This window comes from Musa acuminata, chromosome BXJ1-2, assembly GCF_036884655.1.
Source record: "Musa acuminata AAA Group cultivar baxijiao chromosome BXJ1-2, Cavendish_Baxijiao_AAA, whole genome shotgun sequence".
Taxonomy (NCBI): domain Eukaryota; kingdom Viridiplantae; phylum Streptophyta; class Magnoliopsida; order Zingiberales; family Musaceae; genus Musa; species Musa acuminata.
Genome location: NC_088328.1, coordinates 28,017,873 through 28,033,988, shown reverse-complemented (window position 1 = coordinate 28,033,988; position 16,116 = coordinate 28,017,873). Strand labels below are relative to the sequence as shown.

The 16,116-nt window shown below is 48.4% G+C and overlaps 3 protein-coding genes across 4 annotated transcripts; all 3 read left to right on the top strand.

Moving 5' to 3' along the window:
* The first annotated feature begins 72 nt into the window (after positions 1-72).
* LOC135607244 (tetrahydroberberine oxidase-like) lies at positions 73-2,494 on the top strand. Its single transcript, XM_065098913.1, has one exon. It carries the CDS (start codon positions 636-638, stop codon positions 2,331-2,333), a length of 1,698 nt encoding a protein of 565 aa, XP_064954985.1. The 5' UTR covers positions 73-635; the 3' UTR covers positions 2,334-2,494.
* A 186-nt stretch (positions 2,495-2,680) lies between these two features.
* On the top strand, positions 2,681-9,150 carry LOC135607249 (peroxidase P7-like). The gene is made up of 5 exons (XM_065098924.1): positions 2,681-2,892; positions 2,969-3,263; positions 3,352-3,543; positions 3,611-4,153; positions 8,551-9,150. Exons 1-5 carry the CDS (start codon positions 2,681-2,683, stop codon positions 8,968-8,970), a joined length of 1,662 nt encoding a protein of 553 aa, XP_064954996.1. The 3' UTR covers positions 8,971-9,150.
* A 1,534-nt stretch (positions 9,151-10,684) lies between these two features.
* On the top strand, positions 10,685-15,251 carry LOC135607229 (peroxidase P7-like). 2 transcript variants are annotated; one of them, XM_065098891.1, is made up of 4 exons: positions 10,685-10,938; positions 11,342-11,533; positions 11,718-12,260; positions 14,695-15,251. In XM_065098891.1, exons 1-4 carry the CDS (start codon positions 10,723-10,725, stop codon positions 15,112-15,114), a joined length of 1,371 nt encoding a protein of 456 aa, XP_064954963.1. In that variant the 5' UTR covers positions 10,685-10,722; the 3' UTR covers positions 15,115-15,251. The 2 variants fall into 2 exon arrangements, with proteins under 2 accessions (XP_064954963.1, XP_064954956.1); XM_065098884.1 differs by lacking the exons at positions 10,685-10,938; positions 11,342-11,533; positions 11,718-12,260 and adding exons at positions 13,923-14,206; positions 14,282-14,473 and having other exon boundaries at positions 14,563-15,251.
* Positions 15,252-16,116: the final 865 nt, after the last annotated feature.

Here is a 16,116-nt window from a genome sequence, read left to right as displayed (position 1 = left end):
ATAAAATCTTTTTAGATACACTATAGAGATTGATAGATGATGTTTTTAGTAGGCAACATCAGTGTGACACTTAGGTTACATTAGGAGGATTTTTTAATACATAATTGCATGTGTTTCCAAGCATTTAAGAGGTGCGTATCTTAAATTAGGGTTCCTTGACATGGGAATAAAATGAGGATAATTACAAAGTCAACTCAAGGGCCAATATTTTAGGTGAGAATTGCTTCATGAATAATTTTGGAAGATTTCTTTTTTTTTCTCTGTTGCCAGTGTTGATGAGTATTCTAACAACCAAGAAATTTTAAAATATTCTGTCATCTTTGTGTTGCCATGGAAAGTCATGATATCTGATTCAAGAGATATGTTCCTCAAAAAGGACTACATGAATGAGTAATGGATTCAATCAGATTTTGTTGCTTTTCAAAGTAGAAAGGAACAGAAATTTTGTTTAGAGACTTTATTTGCAAGTGCTATGTATGTATGTATGTATAGAGAGAGAGAGAGAGAGAGAGCACCAGTTTACAGATGTGGTTAGTGAGAACAAGCCGACATGGTGGTTGGAAACACTCCCCAGCACAAGAACTTTATTAATATCTGATACTGGGATAGATCCTCGATGATTAATATACACATGCATGATCCATGTGACATACAAACCTTATCATGGCATGGAAACATCACCAGATCGCAGGAGATGGATTGTCATGAACGGAGAACGGAGAACGGAGATGACACCACGCTCCGGTCATCTTCTACTCTCCCTGCTTCCGTGCCTCTCAATCTTGTCAGCCTCTTCACTTCCGTATCCTGAGAGCTTCCTCCTCTGCCTCTCTTCTACCGCTTCACCCTCCACCGACTGGTCTCGTCTCCTCTACCTCCCCAACAGCCCTTCCTACTTCTCCCTCCTCAATTCCTCCATCCAAAACCTCAGATTCTCTTCCCCTGAAACACCAAAACCCCTCCTCATCATCGCTCCGACTGATGCATCCCAAGTTCAAGCATTGGTCAACTGCTGCAGGGATCACGGCCTGCCGATCCGAGTTCGGAGCGGCGGGCACGACTACGAAGGCTTGTCGTACCGATCCGAGAAGAAGAGCAACTTTGTCTTGGTCGATCTGGCCGACCTCCGGTCGGTGAGCGTCGACGTAGAACACGCCGTGGCTTGGGTGGAAGCTGGAGCCACCGTCGGCGAACTCTACTATAGGATTGCAGAACACAGCGGGACGCTTGGGTTCCCCGCCGGCGTCTGCCCCACGGTCGGCGTCGGCGGCCACCTTAGTGGCGGCGGCTTTGGGCTCTTGTGGCGGAAGTATGGGCTCGCAGCTGATAACGTTTTGGACGCCAAGGTAATCGACGTCGATGGCAGGATCCTGGACAGGGAATCCATGGGCGAGGACCTCTTCTGGGCCACAAGAGGCGGCGGCGGAGCAAGCTTCGGTGTCATCGTCTCTTGGAAGGTCAGATTGGTCCCCGTCCCTGCCACCGTGAGCACGTTCACCGTTCACAGGACGTCGGAGCAGGGAGCAATCGAGCTGATGAACAAATGGCAGAACATTGCTCACCTGCTCCATGACGACCTGCTCCTCCGCGTTAACATAGCCCAAACCGAGGGGGCAAAGAGGAGGGTGGAGGCGGTGTTCATGTCCATGTTTCTTGGAGACTGCGAAGGGCTCCTCCAACACATGGGGCACAGCTTCCCGGAGCTGGGAGTGGAGAGGGACGAGTGCAGAGAGATGACTTGGATCGAGTCTGCAGTACATGCCGCAGGGCACACAAACAGAGAGCCGATAGAGATTCTCACGGACAGAGGATTGCAGCCGAAGATCTTCAACAAAGGCAAGTCTGACTACGTGACAGAGCCCATCCCGGTGACGGGGTGGGAAGCCATCTGGGGTAGGATCTCCGAGGAGAAAGCTGGTTCGATGCGGATTGATCCCTGTGGTGGGAGGATGAGTGAGATAGAAGAGTCACGGACGCCGTATCCTCACAGGAAGGGCAACCTCTTCATCATCCACTACCTTTCTATATGGAAAGATGGTAGTGTTGCAGAATCCAAGCAGCACTTGGATTGGAGCAGGAGGATGTACAGATTCATGACTCCATACGTCTCCAAGCATCCTCGAGCTGCGTATGTCAACTTCAGGGATCTTGACCTGGGAAAGAACGATGGTAGCAGGAGTTACTCTGAGGCGAAGGTTTGGGGTGAGAAGTACTTCAAGAACAACTTTAGGAGGTTGGCCATGGTGAAGGGCGTGGTGGATCCTGGCAACTTTTTCAGCCATGAACAGAGCATCCCACCTCTTGTCGTTGAGACTGAGAAGATGTCACAGTAGATTGGCTCCGAGAGGATGCCATCGATCAGTATCTTGTTATGATCTCAGTGTTTCCTCTACCCACAAATCAGCAATATGCTCCTATCAACCGTGTGTTTGAACTTGACATGTAGAGTTATTGCATATGTTAATAGGATGAGAGAACCGAGAGTACGGTGACAGCTTTGGCTTCTTTCCCACTGCCTTTGGATGGCAACATCCACTGTGAGTGAGAAACATCTTTGAACTTTCCTGGGACATTTTATACTCTCACTAGTTTAATCTGACAACAGTCATGTGAGCTCACTGCATTTGACAGATACTTGTCAGTGTCCCGAGCTCAGGTTAAAGTAATTAGGCCGCCGGACATGGGAGTCAACACTGTTCATATAGATATGGCTTCAGATAATGTTCTATCAGAAGTACTAATAATAATCCAAGTAGAAAAGGAAGTGTTTTTGACCTCTCTGGTAGTCTTTGGAGCAGTAGCCCAACACATGGCGACAGTGGAGAGGAAGGCCACTGAAGCTTTTAGCTTGTGGGGAAGGGGGCACCGAAGCAGGTCAGATCAACACATGAGGTAAGACCTGTCTATGTGCCCACCGTCTTCTGCGTACATTAGAATAATCACCAAACCATATTGGATTCTCCAACAGACGGTGTCAATTGCGCTGCATACAGAGCACTCTGCTCAATAAATTTGCCGGCCGAAGTAGGCCTTCCATCGCAGCACATTACCTTTCGTCGGTCATGGCTTCTCTTCTTCCTGGCTTCATCGTATTCTCTTTGCTTGCTGGTGTCCTCCATGGTCAGCTGTCGCCATCGTTCTACGCCACCACCTGCCCTAACCTGCAGACCATCGTGCGGTCGGTGATGGCCCAGGCCGTCAGCCAAGAGCCGCGTATGGGTGCGTCCATTCTCCGCCTCTTCTTCCATGACTGCTTCGTCAATGTACGTCCATTTCTCCATTAGCTCTCGTCTTGTTGCTTTCTATGGTGTGGTCACGTCTCGTCCGTCGCCATCTGAATGCTGGGATCAGGGCTGTGATGCGTCGATTCTGCTGGACGACACGGCGAACTTCACAGGCGAGAAGAACGCGGCGCCGAATGCGAACTCCGTCCGTGGCTACGAAGTCATCGACGCCATCAAAACCCGGGTGGAGGCGGCCTGCAACGCCACGGTCTCCTGCGCCGACATCGTCGCCCTCGCCGCTCGCGACGGCGTATACCTGGTCAGTACACCAATGTCCTCCCGAGAGTAGAGCGTGTTGCGGTGTTACATGGAAACTGCCGCTGCAGCTTGGGGGTCCGACGTGGGCGGTGCCGCTGGGCCGCAGGGACGCGAGGACGGCGAGCCAGGACGCGGCCAACTCCAACCTCCCGGGCCCATTCTCCAGCCTCGCCACGCTGATCTCCATGTTCGACGCCAAGGGCCTGAGCGCGCAGGACATGACGGCGCTCTCCGGCGCGCACACCATCGGGATGGCGCGCTGCGGCCTCTTCCGCTCCCGCATCTTCAACGACGCCAACGTGAACGCCAGCTTCGCCGCCGAGAGGAAGCTGACCTGCCCGGCGACGGGCGGCGACGGCAACCTGGCCCCCCTCGACGTGGCGACCCCCAACCTGTTCGACAGCAGCTTCTACAGGAACCTGGTGGCGGCGCGGGGCCTACTTCACTCGGACCAGGAGCTCTACAACGGCGGGTCTCAGGACGCACTGGTGCGCAACTACAGCGTCAACGCCACGGCGTTCGCCAGCGACTTCTCGAGCGCGATGGTGAAGCTGGGATACCTCAGTCCTCTCACCGGGAAAAATGGCGAGATCAGGTTGAACTGCAGAAAGGCGAACTGATATGATGCAGTAGTCACTGTTCTTTCACGTAGCGAGGAGACAATTATAAGATCTATTTCTTCAACAAAAATCAAGAATAAGTTCTCGTCGCTGATGGTAAGAGGAACGATAACTATTGACCGAATGATTCTGTACGGTTGTCAACCTTATCATCTACTGATCGTATCAGTAGTCGTTCGCACTGTGATCGACCCTAAGCTAAGATGACAACATTGAAGGAGAAGCGTCTCCTACCGCACGGCACAAATAGAGTGGCAGCTTCATGCCGACGGTAGTAATAGCATGGTTGGAGGTGAAGAAAACAGAGCAACTTCCGGAATGCTTAGCTTAGCCTCACTGGTACGTGAGACAGCTCGGATCGATGTCAGTCTGGCATACAGAAAGGGATTGGCCTGCACAATGATCACATGCACGTCCTTTTCGATGCCTCACGGGCAGGTCACTGTCATGACAACTCGCTCATCCGTGTCCCAAACTCCATGGCTACTATAGGCCAAAGTTTACTCGGCTGTCACACCGATTTCTGCACTGTGGAATAGAGTCCGTGGCAAATGAGAAGCTCAACCCGATGTTGACCGTGAAGAAGACGAGAAGAGGGAACGTGTTGACTGTGTACCCGTGAGTGGCTACTTCGAGTTCGACTGCTGTGCATGGGAGCGCGACAATTAAAGCAGGCTTGCGTGCCTTGGCTTGTGAATGAGCAGCTCTATCGGAGGTGATGAGTAATCAAACAGTAATCGTCCCTATTGAACGTTTGAACAGGTGATGACTTAAGTTACTAAGTTGATAGATCTATTATTATTAATTTAAGCTTAAATATTTTTGAATTAACAGTTCAAACTGAAAAAAGTTAATGGATAAATTATTCTATTGATATAAATTATGATAAAATGATATCAGAAACAATCTAATATCGGATGACTAATTTAATCCTAAGTTGACTTGTTAGACTTTTACTGTCAACTTTGACTTAAAATATTTAAAATTAATGGTTTAGACTCAACAGAGCTAATGAGTAAATTATCTATTAATCCGAAACATGATAGAATAGTATTAGAATCCACTTAGCATTTGACTAATGGATTAGGAGGTAGGAGTCATGTTGTAACATGGAACCACTAATGGGGTGACTCTCAAATACATTATAATAAGGTTTGATTCTATATCCTTCACGAGATCGTAAATCTCTAAATAAAAAAGATTATAGCATTTTGATCTAACCTAAATTAGAAGCAAGAGATGAGCTACATGAACTTATATGGATATAGTATTATTAACATGAGGGTAAATATTTTTTTATAAATTATGATCGATAATTTAATAGATTAATTATTTTATTAAAATAAAATTTCTCTCCACATTCTTTAATTTTTAAAATCATCATTTCCTTGAACTATTCTATTTTGTTAAATAAATCGTGCATCATTTCACAAATACATTTTAGATTATAACTCATCGTCAAAATAATTTGTTGTGCTCCATAAAATATAGCAATATGTTAAATATGTTAGCGAACCTTTACGTCATGATTAAGGTGTCAATACAATTTGGTCCAATCCTAGATACGCAATGTCGTCCACACGGATGCTCGAGGGGTGGAGACTAACGTCGAGTCTTGTTGAGTTTGAGAATCTTCTACCAAACACGGTCTTCTCTCTTGGTGAGAGACTTACTTCTTCATCGTCGGGTTCCTGTACACGGGTTGAGGTCAAGAGATAGATTTCCCAACCTGATTCCTCCGAAGCTTAGGTTAGTGGTGTGTGGATAAATGGGTCGAATGTTTGATGTACCTTCCCCAGCATCGATCAGGGGGTTATCTTTTATACCTTCGAAAGAGGGTTGGTCGTACAAAATCAATTAATGGTGATCGACTCCTTGGGCGGTCGACTTGTACCTATCGTGTGAGCGCCGACTGACCCGCACGGTGTCGTTCCAAGCTTTTTGGAGCGACTCTGTGTTATGCAGCATCGTCTCATACGACCTCGGACAGCATGAGACAGGCGATCGTCCGACTCGAGTCCGGGGTGCCACGTCGACGCGACACCATATTAACCCTAAGACTTCATATCGATGCTGACATGACTGCTAACGATCGCAAGAGTGACACCAGAGTATCTATATTCTGGACCTATTCCACAATTTAGTCTCTTGCAAGTATATCTATCCCACGTGGAAGTAAAATTTTTTGTGCTTTATGACGTAAAATTTTTTGTGCTTTATGACGTTGGATTTTGATCACCTATAATAGATCAGGATAGTCTCTTGTCCACCTGTTAGAAACGAAAAAGCGAAGGTATAGTCAAACCGGAGAGGAAGAAGAGAGAGACACTGCCCGCATTCTATTTGTCCATGGGAGCTGTACATGTTCTGCAGGTGAAACCGTAAGTTCCCGAGGCGGGTCTCTAACACTGCATGCAACAGTAGATTGATTCCTCGCTAGCAAGAAAGATCTAAATCTTCTTATTACTTCTTGCTGCAGAAAGGTACCCTGTTCTCGTTCTTTACCGGCAGTGGACACCCCCAACCAAAGCCCAGACGATTCCTTCACGTAAGAACCCACCACCTCCGTCGGTGGGGAAGATGCGTCATCCACCAAACAAACACGTCTACATGCATGTCCTCCAACTTTGCTGACATACTCAATCCCATGAATACTTACTTCACGGTAAAAATCTAAGCTGCTGAAGTTGATCGGACATCTCACTATCTTTACCGATTCCGTTCCGATTTGAATCGAACCATGATCAGAATTAATCGAATCAACGAATCTGAAATTAAATTATATGGATCCATGCTAAAGAAGGACACATATGAGATTAAAGAAAGAGCATCCAGCTAAGAAGAGTCCTTCGGATGCATTCCGATTCGTGTTCACAGTGGATAATAGAGCAACACTTGACCAGCCACCAAACCGAGTGGCCCTCACTACTGTTATGTTTGGTGCACCTCGATCGATCTCATCACAACAGCCTATATAAAAAACCATGGTGACACCTTCATCACACCTACTCTAATCTTCCAAATGGTACAATGATTGATCCCCACAAAGTGTTACCAAGAGATTTCCACCCTCCCATCCCCCCCACCCAACGATAGAGTCCAAATGCCATGGAGTGGGCATGGGAGAGTGTCGGCGTCACCGCACGCATCTTGAAGCGAGCAGGGCTCGTGTCTCCCTGCTTTATGATCGCGAAGAGCTCCATTTCCACCATCCAAAGATCGTAACGCGAAGGTTAGGTCCGATGTTGCTGTCGAGAGGAGGATCATATGGTGTATTAGGCCAATTATTGGCATTCGCCCACCGCTCCTGGTCACATCAACCCTAGGGTATTCACGACGAGAAGACGAACCATGCAAAGAACACACACTGTCGCAAGAGAACTATATATAGCTTTGCCAACGGAAAGCCTATCTCATTGCATCTTCACAGATTTAGGCTTCGCTTCGATCATGGCTTCGTACCGCTCCGCCTTCCTTGCGGTAGCTACCGTCTGTTTGGTGGCTTGCAGCGTACGTGCGCAGTTGTCACCCACATTCTACGACTGGACCTGTCCCAGCCTGCGGAGCATCGTACGGTCGGCGATGACCCAGGCCGTCGGCCAGGACCCTACGATGGGCGCCTCCATGCTCCGCCTCTTCTTCCACGACTGCTTCGTCAACGTGAGGCATCGATTGCTTCTCCATGCTTTAGATGGATAAGTTTGTCTGCTTGACTTCTTAGTTAGATTGCTTCCTGTTCGATGTCGGTAAGATTAGTTCCAAACTTCAGTTGATCGAAAGATTTAGGGAATGAACGGTCGGGATGTGGTAGTTGGAAGGTTCTAATTCCCTGCGGTGTCGGAAAGGAAACGTCCATCGGACAGCTAATGATTTGATCGCATAAGCTTCTTTACAGCCTGGAGTGTCCCAATGGGTGAAAAGAAGAATTAGCACAGGGGAATTCTTTGTCGATGGTGGATGTTTCGTTGACCAGCGTATTTGACCTTTTCCTCAGGGCTGCGACGCATCCGTCCTCCTCGATGACACACAAGCCATGGCCGGCGAGAAGAACGCGCCGCCGAACCGCAACTCCCTCCGCGGCTACGAAGTCATCGACTCCATCAAGGCCCAGGTCGAAGCGAGTTGCAGAGCGGTGGTGTCGTGCGCCGACATCCTCGCCCTCGCCGCCCGCGACGGGGTTACCTTGGTCGGCCTCATGCTATCCATTCCATAACAGTGCATTGGACACGTGAAACTGATGGGCTTTCCGCATGCAGCTCGGTGGACCAAGTTGGGTGGTGGCGTTGGGCCGCCGGGACGCGAGGACGGCGAGCATTTCCGCGGCCGTCGCTAACCTCCCGCCCGCCTCCGCCAGCGCCTACACCCTGATGTCGACGTTCGCGGCCAAGGGCCTCGACATGCGCGACCTGACCGCGCTCTCCGGCGCTCACACCGTCGGCAGCGCCCGCTGCAGCAACTTCCGCCCCCACGTCTACAACGACAGCAACATCGACCCGGGCTTCGCGTGGCTCCGGAGGCAGACTTGCCAGGCCGTCGGCGGCGACGCCACGATGGCCCCGCTGGATTCCACCAGCCCCACCCGGTTCGACAACAGCTACTTCCAGAACCTGATGGGCCGGAGGGGGCTGCTGCACTCCGACCAGGAGCTCTTCAACAACGGGCCAGCGGACTGGCTGGTGCAGCTCTACAGCTCCAACGCGACGGCATTTGCCACGGACTTCGCGGCATCCATGGTGAAGATGGGAAACATCAGCCCACTGACGGGATATCTCGGGGAGATCAGATTGAACTGCCGGAGGACGAACTGAAGGATTCTTTGCATTCTGCAGTAGTACTATTTGTGGATAGAGTTGCTCGGTTCTATTTGTTCTTTGCTATCATTGCTCACCCATATATATTTGCTACCATTGTTCGTGAATCAAGCAAGAATAGGAAGAGATCACTCGTATGAATAATCCACCAAGCAATGCAAGATGAGTTTCCACTAACATTCTTCTCCTTCTTCTTCTCTTTGGGAGTGGATGATGGTCGGTGCTACTTTGGATTCCTCATAATGGAGAATGTGCACTCGGTGGTGTGGTCTTGCAGTGGCAGATGAGAACGACAAGCATGCGCATATATGTTGTTCTTTATTGCCTGTCAACGTAAAATATGTCCTCCTCATGGTGTTCCTCGAAACTTCATGCACTATAGAATATTTATCATATCACCTATGATGTAAACACATTAATAATATATATATATAGGTATGTTAAAAGCCCTTGCATTCATAATTGTGGCAACACTATATGCGACATGCATGTGAAAGGGCATCTCAATTATAAAGGAAACATAGCAACGTGACGCTAGATTTGTGTTGGTACATTGCATGTGCACCTCCACCCTCTACAATCACACCATTCCCATAAAGAAATGGCAAGCTTAAGCTTTGCACCTGTTTGCCATGGCTAAGAGGTCGTATTTTTAGTGTGCAAACACGAATAATATATAACAAGTAGGGTATATTTTTTGTCACCGACTTGACTTGCACTTAGGTGTATGCCCAACCTGATATAGATGAAAGATTCTCCTCCTTACCACACATTGATGGCTGCTATCCTTCTTGATCCGATGACAACGAATCATGCTTCTCGTTTGTTGTTGTATGTAGTCATAGGAAATGGACCATTCCTATCTCGTTTCCCCTCCCTCTCGGGTAGTCTTACACCATCTCTCCACTGGATGGATGGATTTGTCCGGCCTACTACTTTTGAAGACTAATTTGACCTGTTTTGGAAAAGAGACTGATCCAACCTCACTGCCTCGATCAACCTCGAGAACAAACTCGCTGTCACGCCATCCTCCATCAACACAACAAAAACTAAAAAGTTTCAGATCAGTTGTTTCACGTATAACTTTGTTATTTATTTAAGATTAATTCATATAAAAAAATCATTGATGTCTTGATCGGTTGGACGTGATCCGAACTATTAAGCTCCTAGAGTGTCACTTAGGCAAAGATCGATGTTGGATTAGGCTTTTCAATCTAATCCTTCCTATGCAATTAGTAATCTCAATTTCAAGTTTGATTGCTCCAAAAAAAGGTACTTTTATTTTTATATTAAATGTAAGTTTTTAGATTATCTTTCTCCGCATAAATGATGAAAAGGAATCTATTAATTATTTTTATCATCATAAATGACAAGAAGAAAACTTATAATTGACTTACTTATCATGAATGACGATAGTTGATAGTATATTTGCTTGTAATTAATTCCTCCTCACCATCTTCTCCATTATGCAAAGGTTTCCCAAACGTAGCATGAAGGTCCATGTGGTCCTGGCGTTCTAATGCCCTTCTTTTGAACACTGTTGGTGGCCTCAATTCTGCACCAAATCTATTGATTGTGGTTGCGCGTAATCAATGGGGATTAAAGTTTTCATTTACTGCTGCTTAATTATATCTGAACAATTTGATGGCAGCAATGTTTGAAGCCATGCAAGCGGGTGCAGTACTATATATATCCGGCCGTCTCGGGACGCTCTTCCCATCTCCAACTCGAGCTTCCTGTTGATCAACCATGGCCGCCGCGTTCTGCCGTGACAGAGTGCTCGTCTTCTGCTTCCTTGCTCTGCTTGCCTGCGCCGCCGATGGACAGTTGTCGCCGACGTTCTACAGCTCTACGTGCCCCAATCTGCAGAGCATCGTGCGGTCGGCCATGACTCAGGCCGTCAACAAGGAGGGGAGGATGGCCGCGTCCATCCTCCGGTTGTTCTTCCACGACTGCTTTGTCAGTGTATGCGTCGTCTCTCTCCTCTTCCTTCTTATCTGTCACAGAGATACCATGGAAATGCTTCTGCCAACGCAATCCGTCTCTTTGTTTGTGATCGTTTGGTCTATGAAGAAAGATATGAACAGAGTACGCCCAGTAATTTCTTGCGATAGAGATTCTTAATGGTGATTTGTGGCGTGCCGTCGCCAGATTGAGTTAGCTGTCATGGTTTATTGAGCTCAACTCGAAGTACATCTTGATTGGCATCCTTTTGTCCTTCTTTAGTTTTGACCACTGTCAAAGTGTGTCGATCGACTCTGTTCTCTACACTCCACTGTGCTATGATCTCAGTGACATCATAAACTGTTCGATCTTTTGACCTGATCCATTTGGATGTCATATTTTGTTCTCTCGATCGCTTTCTCAGGGCTGTGACGGATCGATTCTTCTGGATGACACATCTACCTTCACCGGCGAGAAGAACGCGGGCCCGAACGTCAACTCCGTCCGCGGCTTTGAAGTCATCGATACCATCAAATCCAACGTCGAGACCGCGTGCAAAGCCACTGTGTCGTGCGCTGACATCCTCGCGCTCGCCGCGCGTGACGGTGTTGTGCTGGTGAGTACCGCGACCCCTGCGCTTCCCCAAGAATGGAAGAATTACTTGTGTAAATGTATCGTGATGGAAACACCGGCTCATCGTCAAGCTGTCGCATCAATGATGAGAAGACAATAGTGTTAATGACGGCGATGGCGATGGATGTGAGATGTTCACTGATGACTGCGGTAAATGTTCCTTGCAGCTCGGGGGACCAACATGGACCGTGCAACTGGGACGCAGGGACGCCACCACCGCCAGCCAAAGCTCGGCCAACAGCAACCTCCCCAGCCCCGGCTCCAGCCTCTCCCAGCTCATCTCATCGTTCTCCTCCAAGGGCCTGAGCGCCCGCGACATGACCGCGCTCTCCGGCGCCCACACCATCGGCCAAGCCCGCTGCACCACCTTCCGCTCCCACATCTACAACGACGCCAACGTCGACGCCAGCTTCGCGTCGACCCATAAGCATACCTGCCCCGCCTCCGGCGGCGACAGCAACCTGGCCCCGCTCGACCTCAAGACGCCCACCACCTTCGACAACCGGTACTACCAGATCCTGGTGGTCCGGCGGGGCCTGCTGCACTCGGACCAGGAGCTCTTCAACAACGGGTCTCAGGACTCGCTGGTCCGCCAGTACAGCACCAACGCGGCGGCCTTCAGCTGCGACTTCGCGGCGGCCATGGTGAAGATGGGAAACATCAGCCCGCTCACAGGGACCAAGGGGGAGATCAGGTTGAACTGCAGGAAGGTCAACAACTAATGTGACGTGGCGTACGTAGATGGCCTAACTATACGTACATGAGCACGATTATCCAAGTGTGTATTCACCATTACAGGTAATAACGCTCGTTGTGTGTTGGGGAATAATAATAAAGAAAACAACATGCATCACATGAGATCTCAACTACAGCTTTCTTGCGCGGATGCTCCGCATGATCCATGGCACACATCTTGATGCAGCGATTGACGTTGACCGCTTCCATGCGGTTACCAATTGCGGCAGGTTTGACTTGGTCAACCGAGTTAACGTTCCGAATCCGGAAGTGGATTGCATCATCAGTGCACTAAATTCAACCATGTTTTACCACGAAAACGTCCAATCCATTTCGAGTCAACATTTGCGTGCGTGATGGTAGATGAATGTGACCATCGACTTGGTCGATGACGTTATCGAGAACCATATTGCTTGCTGCTTCATGTAATCTGTTAAGAGCCGTTATCGACTCCGACCAAATCGACGTGACTTGTTCACATCGGGCTCACGGATCGAAATCGAATCACGGTTTGGGCTAATGGGCAAGCGGTTCCAAAAGCGTTCGCGTCTCTCACACGAACGTTAGACCGTTGATATCATTTTGACGGTTCCTTAGCCCTCTTTAAGATCCGCCCGTGTATAGTGACTTAAGTCGTGTGGAGAATCATGACTGCGGCCGAGGATTGTGTGAGATTAATTCTATAATTTATCGTATATATAAAAAAATATTATGGCTTCCATCTTTCGTACAGAAAACTAATCATATGCGATGCACTTGTAACATGAAATTTGCCGGTCTCCAACATGTGGTATAGAATATAAAACCCTGCATTTAGGAGAGACAGGTCATGTCCACTGAGCACCGTAGAAGAACATCCCTGACCATCAGTAGACTCCAGCTATTTGACGAACACTAAAGCTAACATGTTCCTGCCTGCTACCTCGTGAAATTTCAAAGCATAAATGATAGTTTGATTATATTATTAATACTATTATTTTCTCACCGACATGTTTAGCACCTCACTCACCCTTTGTCTTATTACCCAATTCAAGGAAGAGCTGCAGCCTTCAATGCAATGATGCATGAAGACAATGTTAGATCGAACCAGTTAGGCACCTCTATCGACTGTTTGAATAGTTTGCATAAGAATCCAAGACTACTCCATCACTCTCTAAGTCGGGTGGAAGAAGGCTGTCATGCATATCGCAGCTCGTCACGGGCATCCATACAAGAGTTCTGCCAGTCAAAGCATGTAGAGTCAACGATGTGGGCCCCGATCCGTCCCGCACATGCATGCAGATTCGTTTACGTAGTCAAAGAAGAAGGCTGCTCTTCTTGATGCTCGTCCAGTTGTTAGTTGTCTCCATGCAATCATGCCATAAACTATATGATGTGGCCAACTCCGCAGCACACATAGTACTAGCCAAATTGAACCCTCATGCTTCGAACACGTTCGATTCCACAGAGAGTGGCGTGAAGGCAGCTGTGTGTGACCATCGAGGTTAGCATTTGCTGACTCTTAACACTTAGCTAATTGGATGGCGAGTACATGTGACATGCAGGTCTTTGCGCAGCCATGTTTGAATTCCACGTACCCTTGATATTTGAGAGCCATGCAAACACGGTGACTGCTATATATACCTTGCCATGGAGAGGCTTTCTTCTCACCTCAGCTTAGGCTTCCTTTGGCGGTTCACTTGGGTGGTATCAGGTTGTCCGTCGATCACCCATGGCTGTGTCCTCTGAGAGAATCGCCATCGTCTTCTGCCTTGCTCTACTTGTCTGCATTGCCGACGGGCAGCTTTCGCCGATGTTCTACAGAAAGACATGTCCCAACCTGCAGACCGTGGTGCGGTCGGCCATGACGCAGGCCGTCAATAACGAGCCGAGGATGGGCGCCTCCATCCTCCGGATGTTCTTCCATGATTGCTTCGTCAACGTAGGGCGACGCCTTTCTTGCATTGCATGGTTTCCGATGTGCTGTTTGAGGTTCTGAATATTGGAGTTCTCGCAGGGCTGCGACGGGTCGATCCTTCTTGATGACACGGCGACGTTCACCGGAGAGAAGAATGCGGGACCGAATGCCAACTCTGTGCGTGGCTACGATGTGATCGACACCATCAAATCCAACGTGGAAGCAGCCTGCCCTGGCATCGTCTCGTGCGCCGATATCGTCGCACTTGCCGCCCGCGACGGCGTAGTTTTGGTCAGTAGCGCATCCCTTCTCTCTCGCTCTCTGTTCTTCTCTGTTTCTCTCTGTCTTTCTTAGCTGATAAACGAAACGATCTCTTTCAGCTTGGAGGGCCATCGTGGACGGTGAAACTGGGACGCAGGGACGCGACCACAGCCAGCCAAAGCGCGGCCAACACCAACCTCCCGGCCCCCGGCTCCAGCCTCTCCCAGCTGAAGACGGCCTTCGCCAACAAGAACCTGAACGCGCGGGACCTCACCGCGCTCTCCGGCGCCCACACCATCGGCCAGGCCCGCTGCGTCAACTTCCGCTCCCACATCTACAACGACGCCAACATCGACGCCAGCTTCGCGTCGCAGACCCAGCAGAACTGCCCGTCCTCCGGCGGCGACAACACCCTGGCGCCGCTCGACCTGCAGACACCCACCGCCTTCGACAACGCGTACTATCAGAACCTGGTGGCGCAGAAGGGCCTCCTCCACTCGGACCAGGAACTCTTCAACAACGGCACTCAGGACGCGCTGGTCCGGCAGTACAGCACCAACGCCGCAGCCTTTTCGAGGGACTTCGCGGCGGCCATGGTGAAGATGGGAAACATCAGCCCGTTGACGGGAAGCCAGGGAGAGATTAGGTTGGATTGCAAGAAGGTGAACTGACACACCATGTGCCAATAAAAACCCCAAGGGTTTAATAACAACTTCTATCATGCATCGTTATCGAGCGTATCTGCAAGCTTCAAACATGTATTCGCTAAGTCTATCGACTCATCTAATCCAGGTTTGATTACCCCTTAGTTATATTTGTTGATGAATCGAAGCAGATCGGTAGACCCTCAAGTCCAGTTTACAACATCTATCTAAGCATATACTTAATTGACATTTTTATATCCTCCAACATCTCGTTACAGATAAACATCAACATGACGACACTAATTGAAGGCCCAAGTGCTGTCCTAGTTGACTGAAGGAGGCTATTGGGTTAAAGAACTCACAGGCCCTTTTTGAGGCTAAATCATCGGACAGATTTATCTTATGAGCTGATCCACTAAAAAGGACAAGAATTGCTATTGTGTCTTTAGGAAATATGACGGAAGTTAATTGATAAATATAATAAATGGACATCTTGGAAAAAAAAAATTCAAAAATGGCATATCAAATATTTATTATATAAGAATATCATGAGAATGAAAAAAAAATCATAAATATGTATCATATACATCTCCTCTTTTGTTATACTAAATTAAAGATTTCAAACTAATTTCATCTCCGTAGCTGTATAATGATTATAGTCTTCTAGAATATGTTTATGTAGGAAAGTCTTGCAGAGAACATAGTGCTCATTTCGAATACCGACTAAGGTATAACTATGAAGCACGAAATGCCATGGACCTTCATGCTGCATGGAGAATCCACTTCCTGCGTACACATATGTCGTTTCCATCGAAAGCTTATCCTCTTGTCTGCACATATCTTGTGCGTTACAGAAGGGTCATGAAACCATGAAGCAAATCAAGGCTGCTGAGACCACCGAGGCAGTGGCGTCACTCTGTAATAGAGAAACTTGGGATCCCAAGGTACATCAATGGTGGCTCCACTGCAGAAAGGTTTAGATTACTGAAACCTAGCTTACCAGCTCCAGCTTAAACAATAAGACATGAT